The sequence below is a fragment of the Cebus imitator genome, unplaced genomic scaffold (genome assembly GCF_001604975.1).
Source record: "Cebus imitator isolate Cc_AM_T3 unplaced genomic scaffold, Cebus_imitator-1.0 Scaffold312, whole genome shotgun sequence".
Lineage (NCBI taxonomy): Eukaryota > Metazoa > Chordata > Mammalia > Primates > Cebidae > Cebus > Cebus imitator.
Window position 1 is genome coordinate 87,995 of NW_016107627.1, and position 20,131 is coordinate 108,125.

Consider the following 20,131-nt stretch of genomic DNA (forward strand, 5'->3'; position numbering starts at 1 on the left):
CTTCTAGCCTCCGTTTCCTAGGGGGAGAGAAGGTACACCTCCATGGAATGACACTCCACACAGCAGGGCCAGACTCCAGGCCAGCCACTCAGCTGCAGAGGCTCCACCTGTCCCCCTGGCTGTCCAGCAGCTCAGGGATGTTCTGCGCGTACTTTGGTGTTTGACGGGGTCGAGGTGAAGCAGGGCTGCCTGAACCACCGGGAAGATGGGAGGTGTAAGGAGCAGCTGTTCTCCTTGGTTGAGAGATTCAGAGCCTGGGACAACAGGCTGGAGAGCAGGGTCCCAGCAGGCAGGCGACCGTCATGTTGTGATGGGCTCTTTAGCTGGTGACTGGCGTCTTCATCAGGGCAAATCATTCCTTGCAAGAACTATCTCGAAGGTGTTCAATGAGCTGGCCAGTTAGAGCTGCTGCGGAGCCCTGTGCTCTGGTAGGACCCTTGACTTTTGCTGTCAAGTGTCCCCTCGTGGCATTGGGGTCACAGGGAGCAGCGATTCTCACACCCTGATGTGCAGAGGAATCCCCTGGGGCTTGTGGGAATGTAGACTCCCGCCGTCGGCTCTGGGTGTGGACCAGGACCCTCCGCTTGCAAGCTCCCAAATGCTTGTTTGTGGCTGCTGGGCTGCAGGTCACCCCTTCACCAACAGCTTAGATGGAGGCTTCTCCACTTTGGCTGTCCTGCTATCCTGGATGGATCACTGCCTGTTGTGGGGGGCTGTCACATGCACTGTGACATGTTCAGCAGCGTCCCTGCCCTCCACCCCCTGGATTACAGTAGCACCCCCACCCTCCATCATGATGACCCCCAATTCCACGAACATTTTCGTTTGTGTCCCCAGGGGAACTGGGGCTTGGGGGCGGAGTGTTGGGAACCACCAGTTAGATGACTTCCAAAGACTTTCCCAAATCCAGTACTTTTTATGATGAAAAGCCCATATCAAATCACTCTAACGCTGAAAAAGATGACTCTACAGCTGAGCACTAAATGTCCTCTTAAAAATATAAAATCTCTGTCAACCTGTCTTCAGGATGGCTGCATGGAGCAGCCCCTCCACAAAGGCCGGGCACAGTGGCATTTGCGCCCTTGTAGGGACCCAGGAGTGCAGATGACTGAGAGTAGATGGGGAGGGGATGCCGGGTCTCTGGCTCAGGTGTTTCATGCTGGGAGGTCACCAGGTGAAACAGTGTCCCCCGCTCAGCTCAGCACCAGAGACTTCCTCGAAAGGCAAGAGGGCAATTCATCTTCTGCCTCAGCAGAATCATCCCTTCCTTTACAAGGGGACTTTGCTCCACAATCTGACAGACCTGGGAAGTGTGTGGAGATTTTACACAATGACTCAGTGTGCATCGGAGTCAGAGACAGGACAGCCGAACACTGATTCCAGAGATAGGCATGTGGACCCCGCCTTCCCAGGAGGGCGGCCTGGGGAGGGGTCAATTTGCACCGGGCCACTGTTTACACTGGTGCGTGCTTCCTTGAAAATGTGCCATTACTTTTCATTGCTCTGAAAGAAGTGAGACTGTTCCAACAGTTGGGTAAATGATTTCCAGTAACAAAGACAGGTTTTCAGATGCAAAGTGACAAGTGCAACTCCTGGAGAAATGTCCGTCAGCCAGTGCTAAGGGGCCTGAGTGCCACCACGAGCTGAGAAGCAGAGGCAATGAACGTGTGCGTGTGTACGTGTGCCTGTGTGTGTGCACGTGTGTGTGCACGTGTGCCTGTGTGTGTGTGTGTGCGTGTGCGTGTGTGTGCATGTGTGCGTGTGTGTGAGACGGAAAAAAATGGAAGGATAATTCAAAACCTTTTAATTTGTTTTACTTAAGGAGAAGAATATTGAAAACAAGCACAAATGCTCAACTTCTCCTCTTTCAGACAGGCTCTTGCTCTGAGCCTCATCATCGCGTCCCAGGGACCCAGCAACCCGAGGGGGCTACGTGGACTTTCCTTGCAGAACCACGCGGAGCATTTCTTTTCTGGGTTCAGTTCTACCATGTCTCTTGCTCCCTTCAGTAAGGCAACCCCTCCAGTGGTACAGCTAATATTATGTGTGAGTAGAAAAATAACAGTGACACAATGCACACAAGATCCATGGAGGGGATTTATCTTAGGATGGAATTTTTCAATGACACACGTTAATGTGTGTGAATCTCCTTTGGTGGAATTTCACGGGGTGAAATAGAAAAGGACAAGGAAATGCCGAGAAGGGCAGGAGATTTTTTGGCATGGTGATGAGACATCCGTCCTCAAAGACCACCCTGTCTCCAGGTCAGTATTCACGGAGGCAGTAGGAATAATGGATGAAGGTTGCAGTGGCTCAGAAGTACGGTTCTCATTCCCCCAGCAGCTCTTACCATCTGCCAAGTGGAGCCCTTTTGTGGGTGGGAATAGGAGGAAGTGGGTGCTCTGGACCAGCTGGGCAGAGCTCCTGTTGCAGAGACAGCTGTGGACCCAAGGCTTATGTGGGTGGGCAGAGCAAAGATGGCAGAAACCTGTTGCTCAATTTTTATCTCAAGGAAAATGAGCTCTGAGTCAGGTTGCAGGTCTGGTCATTCTAGGTGCTCCTACACAGTATTTACCAGGAACCAAAACTTCTAAAGTGGAGGCAACCTCAACTATGTGGGTTAAGAACCAAGAGGAAACTCAAAAGACAGAGAAAATGCTGGAATGGAGCCTGGTAAAGTGTCGAAGGCAGTTATCTGGATGGGATGAGGGTTGGAGGACTGTGGATATTAAATTCTCATTTCTATTTTTTGGTATTTTATTCATGTTCTACTAGGAGCAAGTACTGTTTTTATAATTAGAAAAAAGTATGAGGCGATTTTTATGGAGAGGAGGGGGAAAGTTTATTGGATTTGCCTAAAACATGAGATTGTGACTGGGTAGAGATAACTGGTAAATTCATCTATTTTTAAGCCACACAAATCTAGGAAATCTACAACATCTAGAAATGTAGGAACTTTGAGTGTAGATTCTGTTCTTCCTGTTTGGAATGTGCACGTTGAAAGAAAAATCTCATTTTAAATTTTTTACAATGTTTTACTTTAGAAGAGTACTGTATCTTTGAAACTTAAAACTTTTTTTCCCTCTAGTTTTGAAAGTGTTCCCCTTTTTCTCTTGGCTGCCAGGATGCTCAGAGCTAAATTTGGGGTTTAGTCTGGGTTGTTAAGGATAACAAACAGCCATCTCTTCCCTCCTTACTTAATGCCCATTCTTTCATGCTTGCTTGAATGACTTTGGTGATTATGTCTTTATCACAAGCCCCCTACAATCCTTTTGGCTGGGGGTAGAGTGATAGCAAATGATGTTATTTGACAGAGAAACTGTGAATTCAAGAGGAGCAGGGATTTTCCTCAGTTACGGTGTCAAAGCTGGAGCTCAGATGCTGCTGGGCTCCACACTCGGGTCACTGAGCTACTATCCAGCCTCTGAGATTCCTCATCCAGTGCTCCTTTCACGCTGCCAAGCCAAGCAGAGGACAATGCGCTTGGCTTCTGTGACTGCTTGTCATGGATGGTGACAGAGGGACCATATTACCTCCCACTCCCGGTCACACCCACCTGGAAAGTCATTTGCCAGGTGGCGTGGGCCCTGCTGTTGCCCCACTCCTGGAAGCACCTTCTCAGAACCAGTCAGGCAGGGCTGCCACAGCCGACAGTGACAGTATTTCCCAATCTTGGTTTCAGAGCAAGGTGAGTTCTTCCAGAGGCTTGCTGTCCTCATCCTGTCCTGGTTTGGTGGCGTTTCTATTCAAACCTCTGTCCTTCTGAGGGTTCAAGTCTCCCCACGTGTCCTAGAGCACCGTGGCCCCGTTGCCCAGCGTGACTGGGGGTCTGGCTGTGTTATTCCGTTTGGCTACCACGACATAGCTCCACAGGCTGTGGTTTAAGCTGCAGATGTCACTGCCTCGCAGTTCTGGAAGCCAGAAGTCCAAGATCAAGGTGTCAGCAGGGGCAGCCCATTCCGAGGGCCGTGAAGGAAGGATCTGTTCCAGGCTGCTCTCCTTGGCCTGTGGACAGCGATCTTCCCTGGTGTCTTCACTCAGCTTCCCTCTGTGTGAGTCTGTGTCCAAACCTCCCCTTCTCATGAGGATACCAGTCCTGTTGGCTTAGGTTCCACGCTAGTGACCTCATGTTGACTTAATCACCTCTCTAAAGACCCTACTCCAAATCCAGTCACTTTCTGAGGTTCTAGGGGTCAGGACTTCAGCACAGGACTCTGGTGAGGCACAGTGCAGCCCACAGGCTTGCCCCTGGCTCTGCAGAGGCCTGGGTGGCTGCGTGGTGCTGAGTGACCAGGTCAGCTGGATCTCCCTATGTACTGGGCAACTTCCCCCATCTCTGCCCATGGTTACTTCACAGGAAGCCACTGCCCACCTGGCAGCATTGTTCTGCTGATTAAGGGTCACGCTGGAAAGTGCTGGCACCTGGGAGGAGTGCAGGAAGAAGGTGCGGTGACTGTCCCTGACACAGAAGGACCCGCCTTTGCGAGGAGGAGGCCCTGCCTGCTCTCCTCCTGAGCTGAGGGGTCAGTCACACCAGGACCAAGGTCTGCCTGGGCTGTGTGGGCACCCCCTCTCTGAGCCGCACACCAGCGTCTACCGAACAGTGTCTGGAGCTCAGCTTGGTGTCTTGTCCGGCGACACTGGCACCCTTGGCTTCTCGACAACTCTCGGATCTGGGTGTGGGTCTGATCTCAGCGGCGGTCCTGCCCATTTCTAGGGCCTCGCAGTTCAGCCTCGTGTCTTCACCTGTGGCTCTTTTGTAAGGCTCAGAAAGCTCCTAGGTCAGTTCCAGGTGACTCCCGCCAGCACGCCAGTAGGAGACACCACCCCGTCTCAGCGAGAGCCACCACATTCCAGGCAAACGCCAACTGGCACAGACTTCAAGGAATGATTGTAGCCATTGCTCTTGTTTCTTCCAAATGGAAGAGTGCATTATTGGAGTTCCCTCTAGAATGCATTTCACGCCCCTCCGTGAGGCAGGACTTGCAGGGGGAGATACAGGAGCGAAAATGAATCTGCTCAAGTCACATGTGGACAAGAAAGCACAAGCTCCAGACTCCCATGCTGTGTCCTTGTCCAATGTATGCACAGCATGACAAGCCCAGACCGTCACCGGACATCAGGCCAACCTTGCCAGGCCACCTCATACATCAAGAACACATTTAAATGAGCAGATTTTTACAGCTGCACAGTATTCCACTGTGGACGTACCCTGGCTTACACAAATGATGCCCCATGGATGGAGATCACATTTTCGTGGACTGGAGTCACCATCTTGAGGAAATCCATCATACGATTAAACCATTCCAGATGGCTACTTCTCCTCACTCAGGCTGCCTTGCCATCTTGCAGACCTGCTCAGCAGCTGTCTTCTGTGCAAGGGGCTGGCTCTATTTGTTCCCACCTGGTTATATCCCGGATAAGGCTCTAATTAGAGTTTTAATTCCAGCGTCGCCTCAAAAGCAATGTTGTGAGGGGGAACACAACACTCGTTTAGTGAGTACTGAGTGTGAGTTTGGGAAAGCAGACATCAGGAGAGGGAGGGTGGTGGATGCAAAACAGTGAGAATCACCTGACGCCAATGCACCCTATGCTTAAAATGGCTACACTACATTTTATGTATATTTTACCTCAATTAAAATAAGCAGGACCTATGGGAAAACCCCCAAATTTACTGAATAGCAAGAAATTCCCAAGAAACTGTGCCGCCAGGCTTCATACGTAACTAAGGGAAGAACTAATTGATACAGATGTTTCCCCGCAGGGTCAGCAGCTGATGTCCCAACTTAGAGACGGCGCCTCTCCCCACTCTTGTCATAAGCCAGGGTTGGCCACCTTCCAAATTTACCTTTATCTGACATGGGCTCTTTCTAGACTTCTATTTATACTGCTACATGGTGACTTGAGTTTTATGGTTTCTAGATGAGGCGTTTATGACTAGACAATCCAGCTCAGCGCCAGGCTCTTCTCCCAGACCTGCTGATGTTTGCCTTGAGGTTTATTGGTCTGGGCTGGGATGTCAGTGGCGCAGAGCAAATGAATGCTGCAAAGTCCCAGTGGCGTCATAAGTGCAAAAGCAGGCTGTGGATTCTGGTGGGTCACGGCAACCCTTTGCCACCTCTTCATCTCTTCTCCCTCTTGCCTTACCATTGGTGGGTAGCAAATGTTTCAGATGCCACAAGGCCCTTGGCTGCTGGGTGCCCATGGGTGCACAGCATCTCAAGTTTTCTTTCCTTAACTGGTCACATAAGAAGACAGCCTTGACAGCCCTTCAAGGCAAAAACCCAGCTCTTTTTATTATTTTGTTCTGTATTTTATTTAGTTTCATTACTGGAACTACATGGGGATGAGTGACAGGGAGCTGATCTACCTGCTGGGACCAGCAGGCATACCAGAAGCAGAAACGGCACCTGGGATCTGAGCCATCACGTGACCTGGTTCAGGGATCTTGACTGCGTGGGGCACAGGGGGTACGCCTGGCTGCCTATGCATTATCCCAGAGTTCTCATCTCAAAAGCCAGTAAGGGAGGGGACAAAGATGGACTTCCTGCTACGACTGAAGGGGAAAAGCCAGAGGTCGCAAGGTATCCACGTGCACTTGGGAGTAACTGGTATGGTGTAGATCCTGACCACTGTCCAGCAAAGCATTCATGCAGGTCCTCGGAAGACGTGACCCCTGCTTGTGAAATCTGTATCGCGGAAACGTCCACGAAAGCAGAAAAACTGGTATCATGCTTCCCCACACACCCAACTTCAATCCCAACAATGACCAGCATTCTGTCGGGCCCGTGGTCTCTACTCATTGTTTTTTTCCCCCCTCAAGTATTTTAGAGAAAATTTCAGACCCCGCGTGATTTCACCCTGGAGGATTTTGGTATCCTGTTCCCTTAGGACTGCTCAACAATAAACACCCAGCGGCCACTCCCAAATGGTCAGAATGTCATTTTAATACAGACGTGGTACAGATGTTTAATTACAGGAGGGCAGTGATTCCAGTTAAATAAAATTAAAAACCTTTATTTTCCCAAATATAAAATTACTAAATTAATGTCTTAAAAGAAAATATAACATGGTGACAGCTTTAAATTACAATACCATTCACCACAGGATTTGTGATTCACCAATTACATACTCCACCGTTTTGGCAAAGGATGAAATTCTTAAAACAGTTTATAAACCTAATAAAGACTGTATACATCTCCATATTGCACATTTTTATGTACAAGAATAAAAGAGTCAAATGTATTGCATATACTGGAACAGCACAGATTTATCACGATGACACTTAATGCAGAAGCTGATGTATTAAAAATGTAGAAATGTAATACATATATGTACAGAATGCCGGACTGCATTAACAATGATATGTACATAACAATATACTGTACTACTTTGTACTTTTCAGCATAGTTGTGTTTATTAATATAGGCCTTTGGTTCTAAATTGCTTGACTAGTTTTAAGCTCACATAATCCCTTAAGCTTTCATATTTTTTTAAATGCAAGGAAATGAGTATAAAAGCACTAAATCTCCTGGTTCACTGGTACAAAAATTACAACGGTCAGTTCCCTTAAGTCATCAAAAACTAGTCACAAAAATAGTTCTTGTATTCAACCTGAATGTGCCACAGGAAAAAAAAAATATTTTCAAGATTTTCCAGCTTAGCCTCGAGGCAAAAGTCCCCCCCAGGCATCAATGTCAGTGCGGCCCTCCCTGCCATGTAGATCCCAGAACCTTTTTTCTGTAGGCCATTTATTCTAACGCTACTCTGCAAGGAAGAATAACATTTAAGTCCAGCTCAAGAGTGTCTACCACACCTTTGTTAAGACACAATGAAAACTTTGAATATTGCCAGTGAGATTTAAAAAAATATGTGCACCCTCTTACAACTCCTGTAGAAAATCTGCTAAGAAATCACATAGTTCTTTATTTCCTTTCTCTCCCCTTCGCCTTGGCTTCTCTCTGTGCTCGGTCTCCCCAGTGATTGGCTTTGGAAAGCATCCTGAGTTTGCAAATGACAAAGCAAGTCCCCACGCACGGGCCATGACGTGTCATCACACGACCGAAGACGAGCTGGTCATCCCGTGAACCATTGTGCTTGTTGGAGTCCCGCTGATGGCGTTGAAGATGTGAAGGGAATTCGGTAAGACGCTCGCCTTCTCCTCCAGGGGGCAGATCTTGGGCCAGAAACAAAAGTTACTGAGTGCAACAGAACAGTTACCATGTGTGACACAATGTTACCATTTGCAGGGCCACATTGCCACGTGTAATACAACGTTACCAAGTGTAACAAAATGTTACAGAGTGTAAGGCAAGGTTGCCACGTGGGACACAATGTTACTGAGTGTAAGGACACAATGTCACTGAATGTAAGGACACAAACAGATATTTCTCAAAGCACTGCACCCACATCACACACACAAGTCGTCATCCGAAGCTCACTCCAACATGTGAGTGATTGCATCCAGAAAGCCTGGCTGGTGGTCTGCAGAGGGAGCCTCAGCTTATCTAGTAAATGACTGTTTTCAGGTAAGGATTATAAGGAGATAGTCGAGAACAGCACATTTTGTTTCCTTTACCAGCTAGTGAATGGACAGCCTTCTGCACTCACCAGGTCATAAGGCAACTTGAGGTCTACTTACATGTGCTTGACTGGGACACAACCTAGCCTTGACCTTGAAATAGCTTTTAAAAATGAATTTGGAGCATCTGTGTTTCTCTCCTGCCTCCTTTTCTCAGGGTCTGACAGACCTCGTCTTGGGGGAGGGTGGCTACCCCTCTGACCCTGACCAAGCGTCTTTCCATGCCCAGTGGTGCCTGGAAGGATCTGAGTGTAGGTCTTCACCTCCAGCAGTGGCTCCTCTGGAAACACCAAAAGCAAGTCTACCCCCACCATGGCCCGTCAAGGGTTCAGAGGGGCCCAGTCTTCCTGGTTGTTGGCATAATGGGGAGTTCAGGGTGAAGTGGAGAGAAAGCATGTTACATTTCCCTGTACTTTGGGAGGTGAACAGTTTCAGCCCTTGAGCTCTTCCTACTTCATCGTGTCTAGTGCCCAGTGCCAGCACCCACTGATTGAACGCTCCGTTCTATAGGAATCCGGAGGCTCCACAGAAAAGAGCTCAAGTTTTTCCCCAAAATTATTCAGATATTCATTTCTCAAATTGTTTCAATTTTTTTCTACCTTTTTTTTTTTTTTTTGAGATGGAGTCTCGCTCGCTCTGTTGCCCAGGTTGGAGGGTAGTTGGTTCACTGCAGCCTCCACCTCCCAGGCTCCAGCAATTCTCCTGCCTCAGCCTCCCGAGTAGCTGAGACTATTGGCGTGCACCACTATGCCCAGCTAATTTTTGTATTTTTTAGTAGAGATGAGGTTTCACCATGTTGGCCAGGCTAATCTTGAACTCCTGACCTCAGGTGATCCACCTGCCTCTGCCTCCCAAAGTGCTGGGATTACAGGTGTGAGCCATGACATCTGGCTTCTACTTTTAAAAATGTCCAGAAGAGGTGCTTTCCTCTGCCCATGTACTGCCATTATGCCAATGTCTGCAGCTGCTCAAACTGAAAAATGTAATAGCTTTTTCTGAGTCAGATTATCAGAAAAATAAAATTTAAAAATGACATTACCATCCCAGCTGAACGTGTTAGCATGGAGGAGAAAAAAAGCAAGTGAGTTAAAGCTCACACACTGGTGTTCATTTCCTGCAATGAAAATGTCCTAACTAAACTGTCAGGGGAGAGGACAGCTGCCACAAATGGCCCTGGCTTCCACTGTGCCAGAAGGATGGTCATGGAGGGGCCAGATAGAGCAGTTCTGGTATCAAGGTGCTAATGTCAATTATGAAGATGGGACAGGGCCTTGGACGAACCCCTCTCAAAACAATAACGTGGATGCTGCTGTAGGCATTCCCTGGTACCAGTCACCAGCTCCTCTGTGATGACCAAGCTCACACATGGAATTTGACTGAAGAAACCCAAAGGAAGGCGGTAACAGCAAAGTAATCAGGGAAGATGCCCGTAATGACAGGGACCTTCCAGGAAGAATCTGCTGGGCTGTGAGGCCAGCTGTACATAGCTAAAAATGGAATCATCTGTATTTTTAAATGGCAAAAACAGTGAATGCAACAGACAATTCTTAAAGCAGGTTGGCAAGTCCTGCTCTTTTCAAAGGATTAGAGGAATAAAGTTGTAAGAACAGTATGGACATTTTTGAGTGAGTTTTTCCTTTCTTTTCTTTTTGGCTACACAGGGGTGGGGAGAGAGAAAGCTTAGGGAACTGTCCACCTCTTAGAGCCTCGCAGAGGCAGGCCTGCTCCCCCATTTGCGGTAGATAACAGCAAATGGGCAATCTGTTAGCTGTTCCCAAATGACCTGGGGCCAGAGCATGGCAGGAGTGTGGTATGCTACATTCTCCTTCAGAGGTCACAGTTCTGGAGGGAGATCAGGCAGCCTAGGTCATTACGGGGTGCGCTTGAAACCCCTAACCAAGAACTCCAAGTTGTTGGAGCCAGTGCGGAACTCACCTGCTCATGCATGATTTCAGAAAGCTCTTTCGCCATTTCCCTATAGTTGGCTTTCATTTCTTCCTGATACTCTAGCTGGTCTTCTTTAATCAGACGTTCATTTACTGCTAAGGCTTGACCGCAAGCTTCCACAAATTGCCTGGAATGGTACAGGTGGGGGAAACAAAGGCACACAGAGGACAAGGCATGAGTCCAACCAGCAGCATCTCTTCCTGAATGGACACAGAAATGACCAACACTTGAAGAGAAAAAGACGTTTTCAGTGAGCTTTACCTGAAAACTTCCTTCAGTAACTTCACTTTATTGTCAGGATATCGCTTTGTGTTTGTGTCATCTAAGAAAGCTCGCGCGTATGCCAGTGGACCAGCGTTGACCTAGAGAAAGCAAAGATTTTCAATTGCATTAGGGAGAAAATCACCGCAATCATCAGTTCAGAGGACAAAAAGCCTGTTTGCATGAGCTAGTCACAATCCCTGCCTTCCAGGAACTTGAGCCTGAAAGGAAACCATAACGCTCACTCTGCTACACATCGCTTGATTCCATGACTTCAGCCATCCTCAGGGCACTTGTGATGATGGCTTAGTTTGTGTAAGAAGAAATCAGTGCTTGGGAAACTTAGGGGCCTGTTCGAGTTTGAACAGCCAATAAGCAAAACACCAGAGATCACAGCCCAGGTCTTCCAACTCCAGGTCAAGAATTTCTGCTTCCAAGGTGTCTAGCCACTGGGACTTGTGCTGCACTACACTGAAGTAAATGGCCAATTTGGTGAATTCAGTGAAAAATGGAAAAATATAGTAAATATTCCAGTTTTTAAAAACCAACTGTTCATTTCATTGAACTGTGTAGCCAGCCATGGGCAAACTGATTTGCTCTCCTGGGATGACATGCACATTGGAGGTACGCTGGAGAGCCAGATGTCAGGAGCAGACAGCAGGGGTGACTGAGCCAGAACCCTGCATCACCCTTTCAAGTAGCTAAGAAGAGTCTGCTAATTTTGGATACATAAGAAAAGATATAAGCAAATAAAATCATAAAGTTAATTTCCTCTGGCTGTAACTTTGTTGTTACCTTGTAGGTACAAGTATAGACTTCATCTCCTCATTTCAACATGGAATTTCTTGCTTTTAAAGATGACGGAATTTTATAAAACGCTAAGGTTACCATCAAATTAGCAGGGCATACTGTGCCTTTTAGAAAGTTCAATGGTCCAGGCCAGGCGAAGTGGCTCACGCCTGTAATCCCAGCACTTTGGGAGGCCGAGGTGTGTGGATCACCTGATGTCAGGAGTTCAAGACCAGCCTGACTAACATGGAGAAACCCCATCTCTACTAAAAACACAAAATTAGTCAGGCATGGTGATGCATGCCTCTAATCCCAGCTACTAGGGTGGCTGAGGAAGGAGAATCGCCTGAACCTGGGAGGCAGAGGTTATGATGAGCTGAGACGTGCCATTGCCTGGGCAACAAGAGTGAAACTCCATCTCAAAAAGAAAAAAAGAAATAAAGTTCAATGGTCCAGCCCTACCCTGGACTGGTGCCACTCCTTTCCAGTGGCCTTTCCATAGGGGCTGGATGTTCCCAGGTCATGTTGATTGAGTGCTTTTGTTTTTAGCTACAGAAAATTGTGGCCTCTGGCCCTATTGTGTAATCACTCATGTTGCTGGAATACCTATGTTCACTTGCTAACTTATTTTGGTACATACGTCCTTGAGACCATAAGGAAAGAGATTAAAAACAGCTGTAAATACTTTTATGGTGAATGACACTTACAAAAATGTTAGGCAACCACTCATGGTATTTAGTGTGGATCTGATGGGAAGTTGACAAACTATAATTTCAGAAAATGACCAAAACCTGTGTATTATAATCTACATGTAATTTTCATAAACATACCCTTCTTGAAAGATGAAACAATGGGTTATACATATACATAGACATACATATACATATATATAAACAAACGTGTGCTTGAACTATTCATATACACTTAAAAATACCAAGAAAGCAAGAGTCATACTTTTTACTGGAGGGAAGATTTAACCTTTAGCAATTAACAAGGAAATCATATAAGTAAGGTAGCTTTTTAAAAACCTCTTATTAAAGTATAATATACAACAGGAAAGTGCATATATCACAAGTGTAGAGCTTGATGAATTTTCACAAACTGAATATATATATTAGTATCTAGATCAAAGATGACCTTTTCAATAAATGGTGTATATCACGTGGAAGGACATATGGAAAAATTGTATCTTGACCCTCACGCTATAACATATACAAAAATCAATTTCAGATGGACTGCAGACCTAAATGTGGATGCTGAACAAAGGAGGAAAACATAGGAAAGCATCTTGGAAATCTTGGAGTGGACACAGATTTCTTAAAGAGAACATGCTACCAATAAAGAAAAAATTGATTGGGCTACATTAAAATAATGAATTCGTTAATCAAAAGATATCATTAAGAGAGTAAAACTTAAGGTACTTTTTTGGATACAATTTTCATGGCAAACAGAAAACAACAGTTTTATAGGAAAACCTACTGCTCTCCACTTCCTTGTATTTAGAAGAGTCTTGATGTTTCTAACTGGGCACCAAGAATTCCCCAAATACTAACAGATCAGGGCTGTGTATGGAGATCTGGCTCTTGTCCCCCATAGACAGCCTACTCAGTCCTCATGGCTGGGGGTCCTGAGGCTTCTGCTCCCTCTGATACCAGGAGAAATGTCACAAATGATGGGGGAAGGGAACAGGGATCACCTGGTAAGCCAGGGCTCTCAAGTAGGCCTTGGTGGAAATGACTTTCAAGTCACCCAGGGGCAAGGGCTTCTCCTGCTGCCTTTGGCCTGCTGTGCCTGGCTCACCTGAACACTCACGCTGCCCTGAAGTTTGAGCTGCAGTTTGATCATGTCCACCTCGGCCGAGGAGCACAGCTGCCGGAGCTCCGCCACCTTCTTACTCATCTCGTCAATGGCCACCTCGATGGGGTTCAGGTCCGTGTGGTGCTGGTACATGACCGGGATGCGCTTCTTCACGTAAGGGAAGCAGTGTATGGCTACAGAGGATGAGAGAGTTACCCCCCAGCTTGCAAGAGGTTCAGTGTTATTGAGGTGATTATTATTATGAGTGATTATTGTAGATGCCATTATTACTTACATTTTAAAAATAAGGAGCCCAAAGCTTGCCAAAGACACATACTAGTACTTGGTGCAGCTAGAATATTGTCTTCCTTTACAATCGTGTAGCTCATAAAGTCAAGAGAGTTGGGTCCTTGTTATCCCTTTAATGTGACAAGCGTGTCTTTAAATAAATCATGTTATCATTCCCCACTCAATTTTCTCATACAAAATGCCCTACCTTCCTTGAAAGCTCTGAGGTCTGAATGAGTTAGTGGATATAAGATGACTTCGACAACATAAAAAAGACTAAACAATTCTGAGATATTATGTAATACATTAAGTCCAGAAAATAGTTCCATAAAAAATCCTTCAGAAAATTCATTTTTTCCATAGAATAACTTTGAATCACACGCTAAATTTGAATACATCTGAGAAATCAGTAGAAAATAACAAATAAGAATATACTCCTAGGGTGGACATGGTACTCACACCTGTAATCCTAGTACTTTGGGAGGCCGAGGCCAGTAGATCGCTTGAGCTCAGGAGTTTGAGACCAGCCTGGGCCACATGGCAAAACCCTGCCTAATTCTGTAAAAAATACAAAAATAAGCTGGGGGTGGTGGTGTGTGCCTGTAGTCCCAGCTACTGCAAAGGCTGACATGGGAGGATCACTTGAGCCTGGGAGGTCAAGACTGCAGAGAGCTGTGATTGTGCCACTGCACTCCAGCCTGGGCTACAGAGAGCATCTCTCAAAAAAGAAAACAAAACCACCCCCTCCCACAAGCCCAAACCAAAGAAACACAAAGAATGTATCCCTAAGCAAAACATTTCATGAACCAGAAATTCAGAAATTTTTGGAGCTGTAGTACTATACCTGGGGACCTACTTACAGCAATGAATAAGAAATAAAAATAAAAATATTTACTTTTTCTTATATATCTATATATTTTTGAGGCGGAGTCTCATTCTATCGCCCAGGCTGGAGTGCAGTGGTGTGATGTCAGCTCACTGCAACCTCTGCCATCAGGTTCAAGCAATTCTCCTGCCTCAGCCTCCCGAGTAGCTGGGATTACAGGTGCCTGCCACTGTACCTGGCTATTTTTTGTATTTGTAGTAGAGACAGGGTTTCACCATCTTGGCCAGGCTGGTCTTGAACTTCTGACATCGTGATCTACCTGCCCTGGCCTCCCAAAGTGCTGGGATTACAGGTGTGAGCCACTGCACCTGGCCTCTTATATATATTTTAACCAAAACAAATCTGATTGTTTTCCTTTATCATAATAAGATACCTAAACATCAACACAAAGGAGTTAATTAAAAATGAACAGAGAAACAGCAGGTTCTGATTTGGTCTGTTTCACATTTCTTATTGCTCTATATAGTATAGATATATCTATAATATTCTCACTTGACATATACTTACTAATAGACATGCAGATATGTACTTAAAAGCTTATTATTTTTTGTAAACAAGCAAAAGTTAGATGGGTGTGTTCCTGGTCTCTATTTAGCAAGTAGTTAGGGAAGAGTTTAACTGGGGAGGACTCATCACAGAGTGGGAAACAGGGCCAGCCCCTGTGAAACACAGAGTTCTGACAGGCCACCCAACATCTAGACAAAGGCGGAAAAATTGTCCACCCTGAGACAACCTCATCTGTCACATACTAATAGGCCTGTTGCCTTTCCACGTTTTATCTGGGAATGGTGAAGCGTTCCTGACTTGGTTTCACAGTTTTTAAATGGTAGCACTGGGGATCCATAAAGCTCCCTGGTAGGATGGGGAGGATGATGAGGACTTAGCCTTGGCCTTGATGCTCCCTGGCCAGGGAGGCGGCACTGCCAGAGGCCTGCTTGCGTTTGGACAGAGGGCTGTGCTTCAGGGAGGAGTGGGACTGCCTTCCTGTTTCTGAGGAAGGAGCTCAGCTCCGGGTTCCCAGTCTCCTTTTGCTTTGTCCGGAACACAGATTACATTCCACCATGGGTATATGTACTCATCTGGGTACTGTTTATCGTCTGTCTCCTCTGTCTAGAATGCCAGCTGCACGGGCACACAGATGTCTGTTTCATTAGCGTGCCAAGTGGGAACATGGTCAGTGTGCCATACATTTTGTTGAATGAATGAATGCATTACTGCCCAAATGACTGCAGGAGAGTCCAAATTGGCTCTGGAAAGTGTACCACTAGGCGACCAACTGAGCGAGCCCTTCAGAGAGGAGGACGGGAAGGTCCAGTGATGACTGGTGACTGCTACTCTGTGTGTCTTGAACAGAAGGTGCAGAGCGGGAGGCTAACCCAGGTGGGAATCTGGGCAAGATTTGGGAGACTCTGGAATAGTGACCAGGAAAAAATTCCTTGGCAGAAGGTCCATGAAAGAAACGGGGGAGGCTTCTCCCCACCCTGGTTCTTTGGGACAGGCTCAGAAATTTCCACTGAAGGAGGATGGAGGGTGGCCATGAGGTTTTCAAGGGATTGCACAGTTACAGTCAGCTGACTGGGAACTATCCAGGAAGGTGAGCCTTTTCCTGGGACAGGGGGCAGGGAAGTCTAGGGCTCCCTTTGACCTTTGGAATGCCAAAGGTCAGGTACGAAGCAATGCAACAGAAGAGGAACCTGAGGGGTTAATAACCTGATGGAAAACCCTCAGGTCCAGCTTTCAGAACACCCCGGTGTGTGTATCTTTAACTACAGGCGGATACAGAGCTTACCTGTTTTCAGTGGCATTTTTATAACCTTTTCTCTAAATCTTCACACAGCCCAGTAACTATCATTTTGACATTTTGAGATCTTTCAGGGCAAAACTGGCCCCTTTTCTTTGGATGTTTTGTTGAACTAGAATCCCCTTTTGCTCATCACCCCCTAAGTAGCTCAATAGCGGATGAAATCTAGCAAAAAAAGCAGCACATTCTTTCCCCTGCTGCTTACTATTTACAAAGTTAAGACAATATAACGAGATGGGTGTCCTAACCCGCATTTTACAGGTGAGGAAACTAAGGCACAGGGAAGAAGAGTGACCTGCCCAAGGTCACACAGTGAGGCTGCGACACAGGCCTACAGGAACCCCAGGACAGCCTCGCTGCATCTGCCGTCTCAGCTCACAGCTGCAGATGGCAGTCCCCAAGCCAACAACACAGGCGTCTGCCCCACCTCTCTCTGCAGCCCACTCTCTGTCCTCTTGTTCCTGCAGATATGGAAAGTTGCTCATGTGCTTTATCTAATCTAGTCTCTAACAAAATGGTGAACTGTAACCCTGGAGAAATGTGCCCCGGGAAAACAGCCTATGGTAATGAATGTTTATGAATCAGTATGCTGCCTTAACAATAACCATAATAAAAAATCCTGACCGTGACTCAGCAGTGAACTAGCTTTATTGAAGACAGCAGTTCTCAAATCTCAGTGTGCACCAGGCTCACTGGGAGGGCCTGTTGAACACAAGTAGCCAGACCCCGCCCCTAGAGTTTCTGATCCAGTGGTTTCAGAGGTGGGGCCCTGGAACTTTCATCTCTAACAAGTTCCCTGGGGATGCTGATGCTGCTGGTTCTGGACCAACCTTTGGTAACCACTGATCTAAAGGAACAGAAGGAAAGTCATCACAGCTGAACCATAAACACTGTCAGCTAGTGATTCCCATGTAATGATTCCATCTTGAAGTGCAGTTATCTCGCTTCATGAGAATTTGCTACTGATGTATGCATTAAAAAAATTAAATTATTTGGGATGAGGTGATGTTTGTGAGAACAATATTATTTGTGCTTTATAAATGCTATCTCCTTATTTTAAAAGCAGGAGTAGGGACACTTTAAGAACACCGTTTTTTTTCTTTTTATGAGATGGGGTCTCCCTCTTTCGCCCAGGCTAGAGTGCAGTGGCACGATTTCAGCTCACTACAACCTTCACCTCCCAGGTTCAAGCGATTCTCCTGCCTCAGCCTCCCGAGTAGCTGGGATTACAGGCACATGCCACCATGCCTGGCTAATTGTTTTATATTTTTAGTAGAGACAGGGTTTCACCATGTTGGCCAAGCTGGTCTTGAACTCTTGACCTCAAGTGATCCTCCCACCTCAGCCTCCCAAAGTGCTGGGATTACAGGTATGAGCCACTGCGGCTGGCCTTTTAAAAATCTTTTATCTAATTTCCTTCATAGGGAGTGTGAAAAGCTCCCTGCAATATGCTGTCCTGGGCTAATTTATAATAACCTGTATTATTTTTTTTGGTAACAGCTTTATTGAGATATAAACCCCATGTCATCCAACCTGTCCCTTTAAAGTGTACACTTCACTGGTGAGCGCTGATAAGCACCTGGGTGCATCATCTCCACAGCGCTCCTTCTGCTTACTATGATAATGCGTATTATCGTCCAGACAGAAACTCCACAACTGCAGCTTCTGGGAAGCAGGCCCTTTCCTGGTCTGATTTAACTAGGGCCACTCTTTTGAAGATTCGTGGTAGAAACTGACACACCCGGCATTCTGAACAGCCCTCCCACTGATGTTTCTTGGTCAAGAAAGCATTTTACGTTAGATTACCCCAGTGATGTCACTGATTTTACCTAGGCATGGCTGGGTCAAGCTCTCCCACAGAAGGTAAAAATCACCCCAAGATGACTAAATACTTGCCAGGGACTGGAAATTGATGCAAAACACATTTCCCAGATGGGTTATCACTGGCTAAACAGTGCCAAAGGGATCGGTGAAAACTGCCTAAGCTGAACTCATGGACAGCCACTGAATGCAGTGAGCTTCCCGGTAGAGGAGGCATTCAAGTGGCAGCTGGCCAGCTCCCGTGGGCAATGAGGTGGGTTGATCCAGGCTCACATCCCATTTACTCACAGCCTGAAACTGCTGAGCAGGTCCAAGCTAGAACCTGAGACAGGTGTGCGAGACGGGTCCCTCCCTGTGAGGAGACCCAGGACTGGGTTTGGCTGCTGGACCTGGAGTCCACAGTCACCTTACATTGTGTGCAAAAGCATCTGGGCACTTAAGTCCCGCCATTTTCATCAGATTCTCAGAAGGGTAGGTGACCTTATATTGGATATGAACTTCTGGTCTCGTGGAAGAAGGAAGTGTAAACAGATACACAGAAAAACGTCCCAAGTATTCAAAAGTAAGCACTAGGTAAACGTGAAACTGAAGTGGGGATGGCTAACTGAGCTCGAAAGGTCCTTCCAGTCCTGAAGCTTCTACAGCCCTCTGGACAGCTCTTCGGTGAGGTGTCTGGGGTGCAATTGTGGCTCCAGGGCCGTACCTGTGAGGATGGTGCGCCGTTTGCACTGCTCTTCCACCCCGCCCTGCCTCTTCCCGGTCTGCGTAAACGGCATTTCAAACATGAAGCGGCGGATGTTGTGGGATCTCTCAAACTCTGTTTTCCGTTCTTGTAACTCTTTTTCATCAAAGAATGGGATGACGTGAGTCACCTGGATATACGCATACTTGGAATCCAGATCCTTAGGGTTGACCTTTAATTGAAACAGCACAATGGAAGATTGGTGCTCCATGAAGGAATCTCTCGGTCCTTACCTAAGTGGTATTTTCCAACTTTTTATTAGTAAATATATTGGAAAAAAGAATACAACCAACAGCCACATATCCACCACTTGAATCAACAACTGTTAGCAGTTTGCTGTATTTGTTTCAAATATACACACATACACCTATGTATGTGTGCGTACACACACACACACGCAGACATACAGACTTCTTTTTTCAGTGGAACCATTTCAAAGTAAGTGGTACATGTCATGATACTACAGTCAACTTCTCCCAAAAATGAAGACATTCGCTTCTATAACCACAATACATTACCATGCCTACCCAAATTAACACTAATTCCCTAATACCATCCAATACCCAGTCTATATTAACATTTTCTCAAATGTCTCCAGAATGTTATAGATATTTGTGTTTGAACCAGAATCTAATCAACAATCACACTTTACATTTAGTTGTTACATCCCTAGTCTTGTTTAATTTAGAAGAATTCCCTACCATTCATTTTTTCCATGACATTGAATTTTTTAAAGAAATCATGCTGGTTTTCTTATTGAATGACCTCCAGTCTGGGATTTCTCTGATTGTTTCTTAAACTGCATTTTTAATATATTTGGCTTAGAGAGACAAATGTTTATTTTAGGAATAATGTCTGGAAGCTAGGCCTCCAAGTTATCATTAATCTACAGGCAGCTGAGATTCGATGGAAACAGCTGCAGATTAGTTAACTTAATACAGGTACAGGTTACTCTAGACTAATCTAATGATAAATTTAGTTCCTATTTAACACATAAATGCTTTTAAAACCACATTGCTAGAATCTGTGGCACTCTCATTTCTGTGACATGATAAACATAGGCATTTTCTATGCAGAAACAAAAGCTGATTTATTAAGAAGATGAATCAATTTTGCACATTTTAATTGGATTTAACCTTCTAGAGCAAGAAAAGAAATGACTCTGCAGAGAATATGGAGACCACACTGGTATAAGAAGGGAGATCACACTGGTATAAG

At 46.0% G+C, this 20,131-nt stretch overlaps 1 protein-coding gene across 37 annotated transcripts in view; it reads right to left on the reverse strand.

The window, feature by feature from the left end:
• Nucleotides 1-6,927: 6,927 nt before the first annotated feature.
• DOCK9 (dedicator of cytokinesis 9) overlaps nucleotides 6,928-20,131 on the reverse strand; it is a 296,457-nt gene continuing 283,253 nt past the window's right edge. For 16 of the 37 annotated variants that reach the window (XM_017503541.2, XM_017503534.2, XM_017503527.2 and 13 more), the window contains 5 exons: nucleotides 18,875-19,085; nucleotides 13,379-13,569; nucleotides 10,790-10,890; nucleotides 10,517-10,655; nucleotides 7,406-8,176 (listed from right to left, as the gene is read on the reverse strand). In XM_017503541.2, the coding sequence (XP_017359030.1) occupies nucleotides 8,054-8,176; nucleotides 10,517-10,655; nucleotides 10,790-10,890; nucleotides 13,379-13,569; nucleotides 18,875-19,085 (765 nt within the window). In that variant the 3' untranslated portion in view covers nucleotides 7,406-8,053. Of the gene's footprint in view, nucleotides 8,177-9,620; nucleotides 9,629-10,516; nucleotides 10,656-10,789; nucleotides 10,891-13,378; nucleotides 13,570-18,874; nucleotides 19,086-20,131 lie in introns of all 37 variants that reach the window. The other 21 variants (XM_017503545.2, XM_017503539.2, XM_017503519.2 and 18 more) reach the window with 2 other exon arrangements.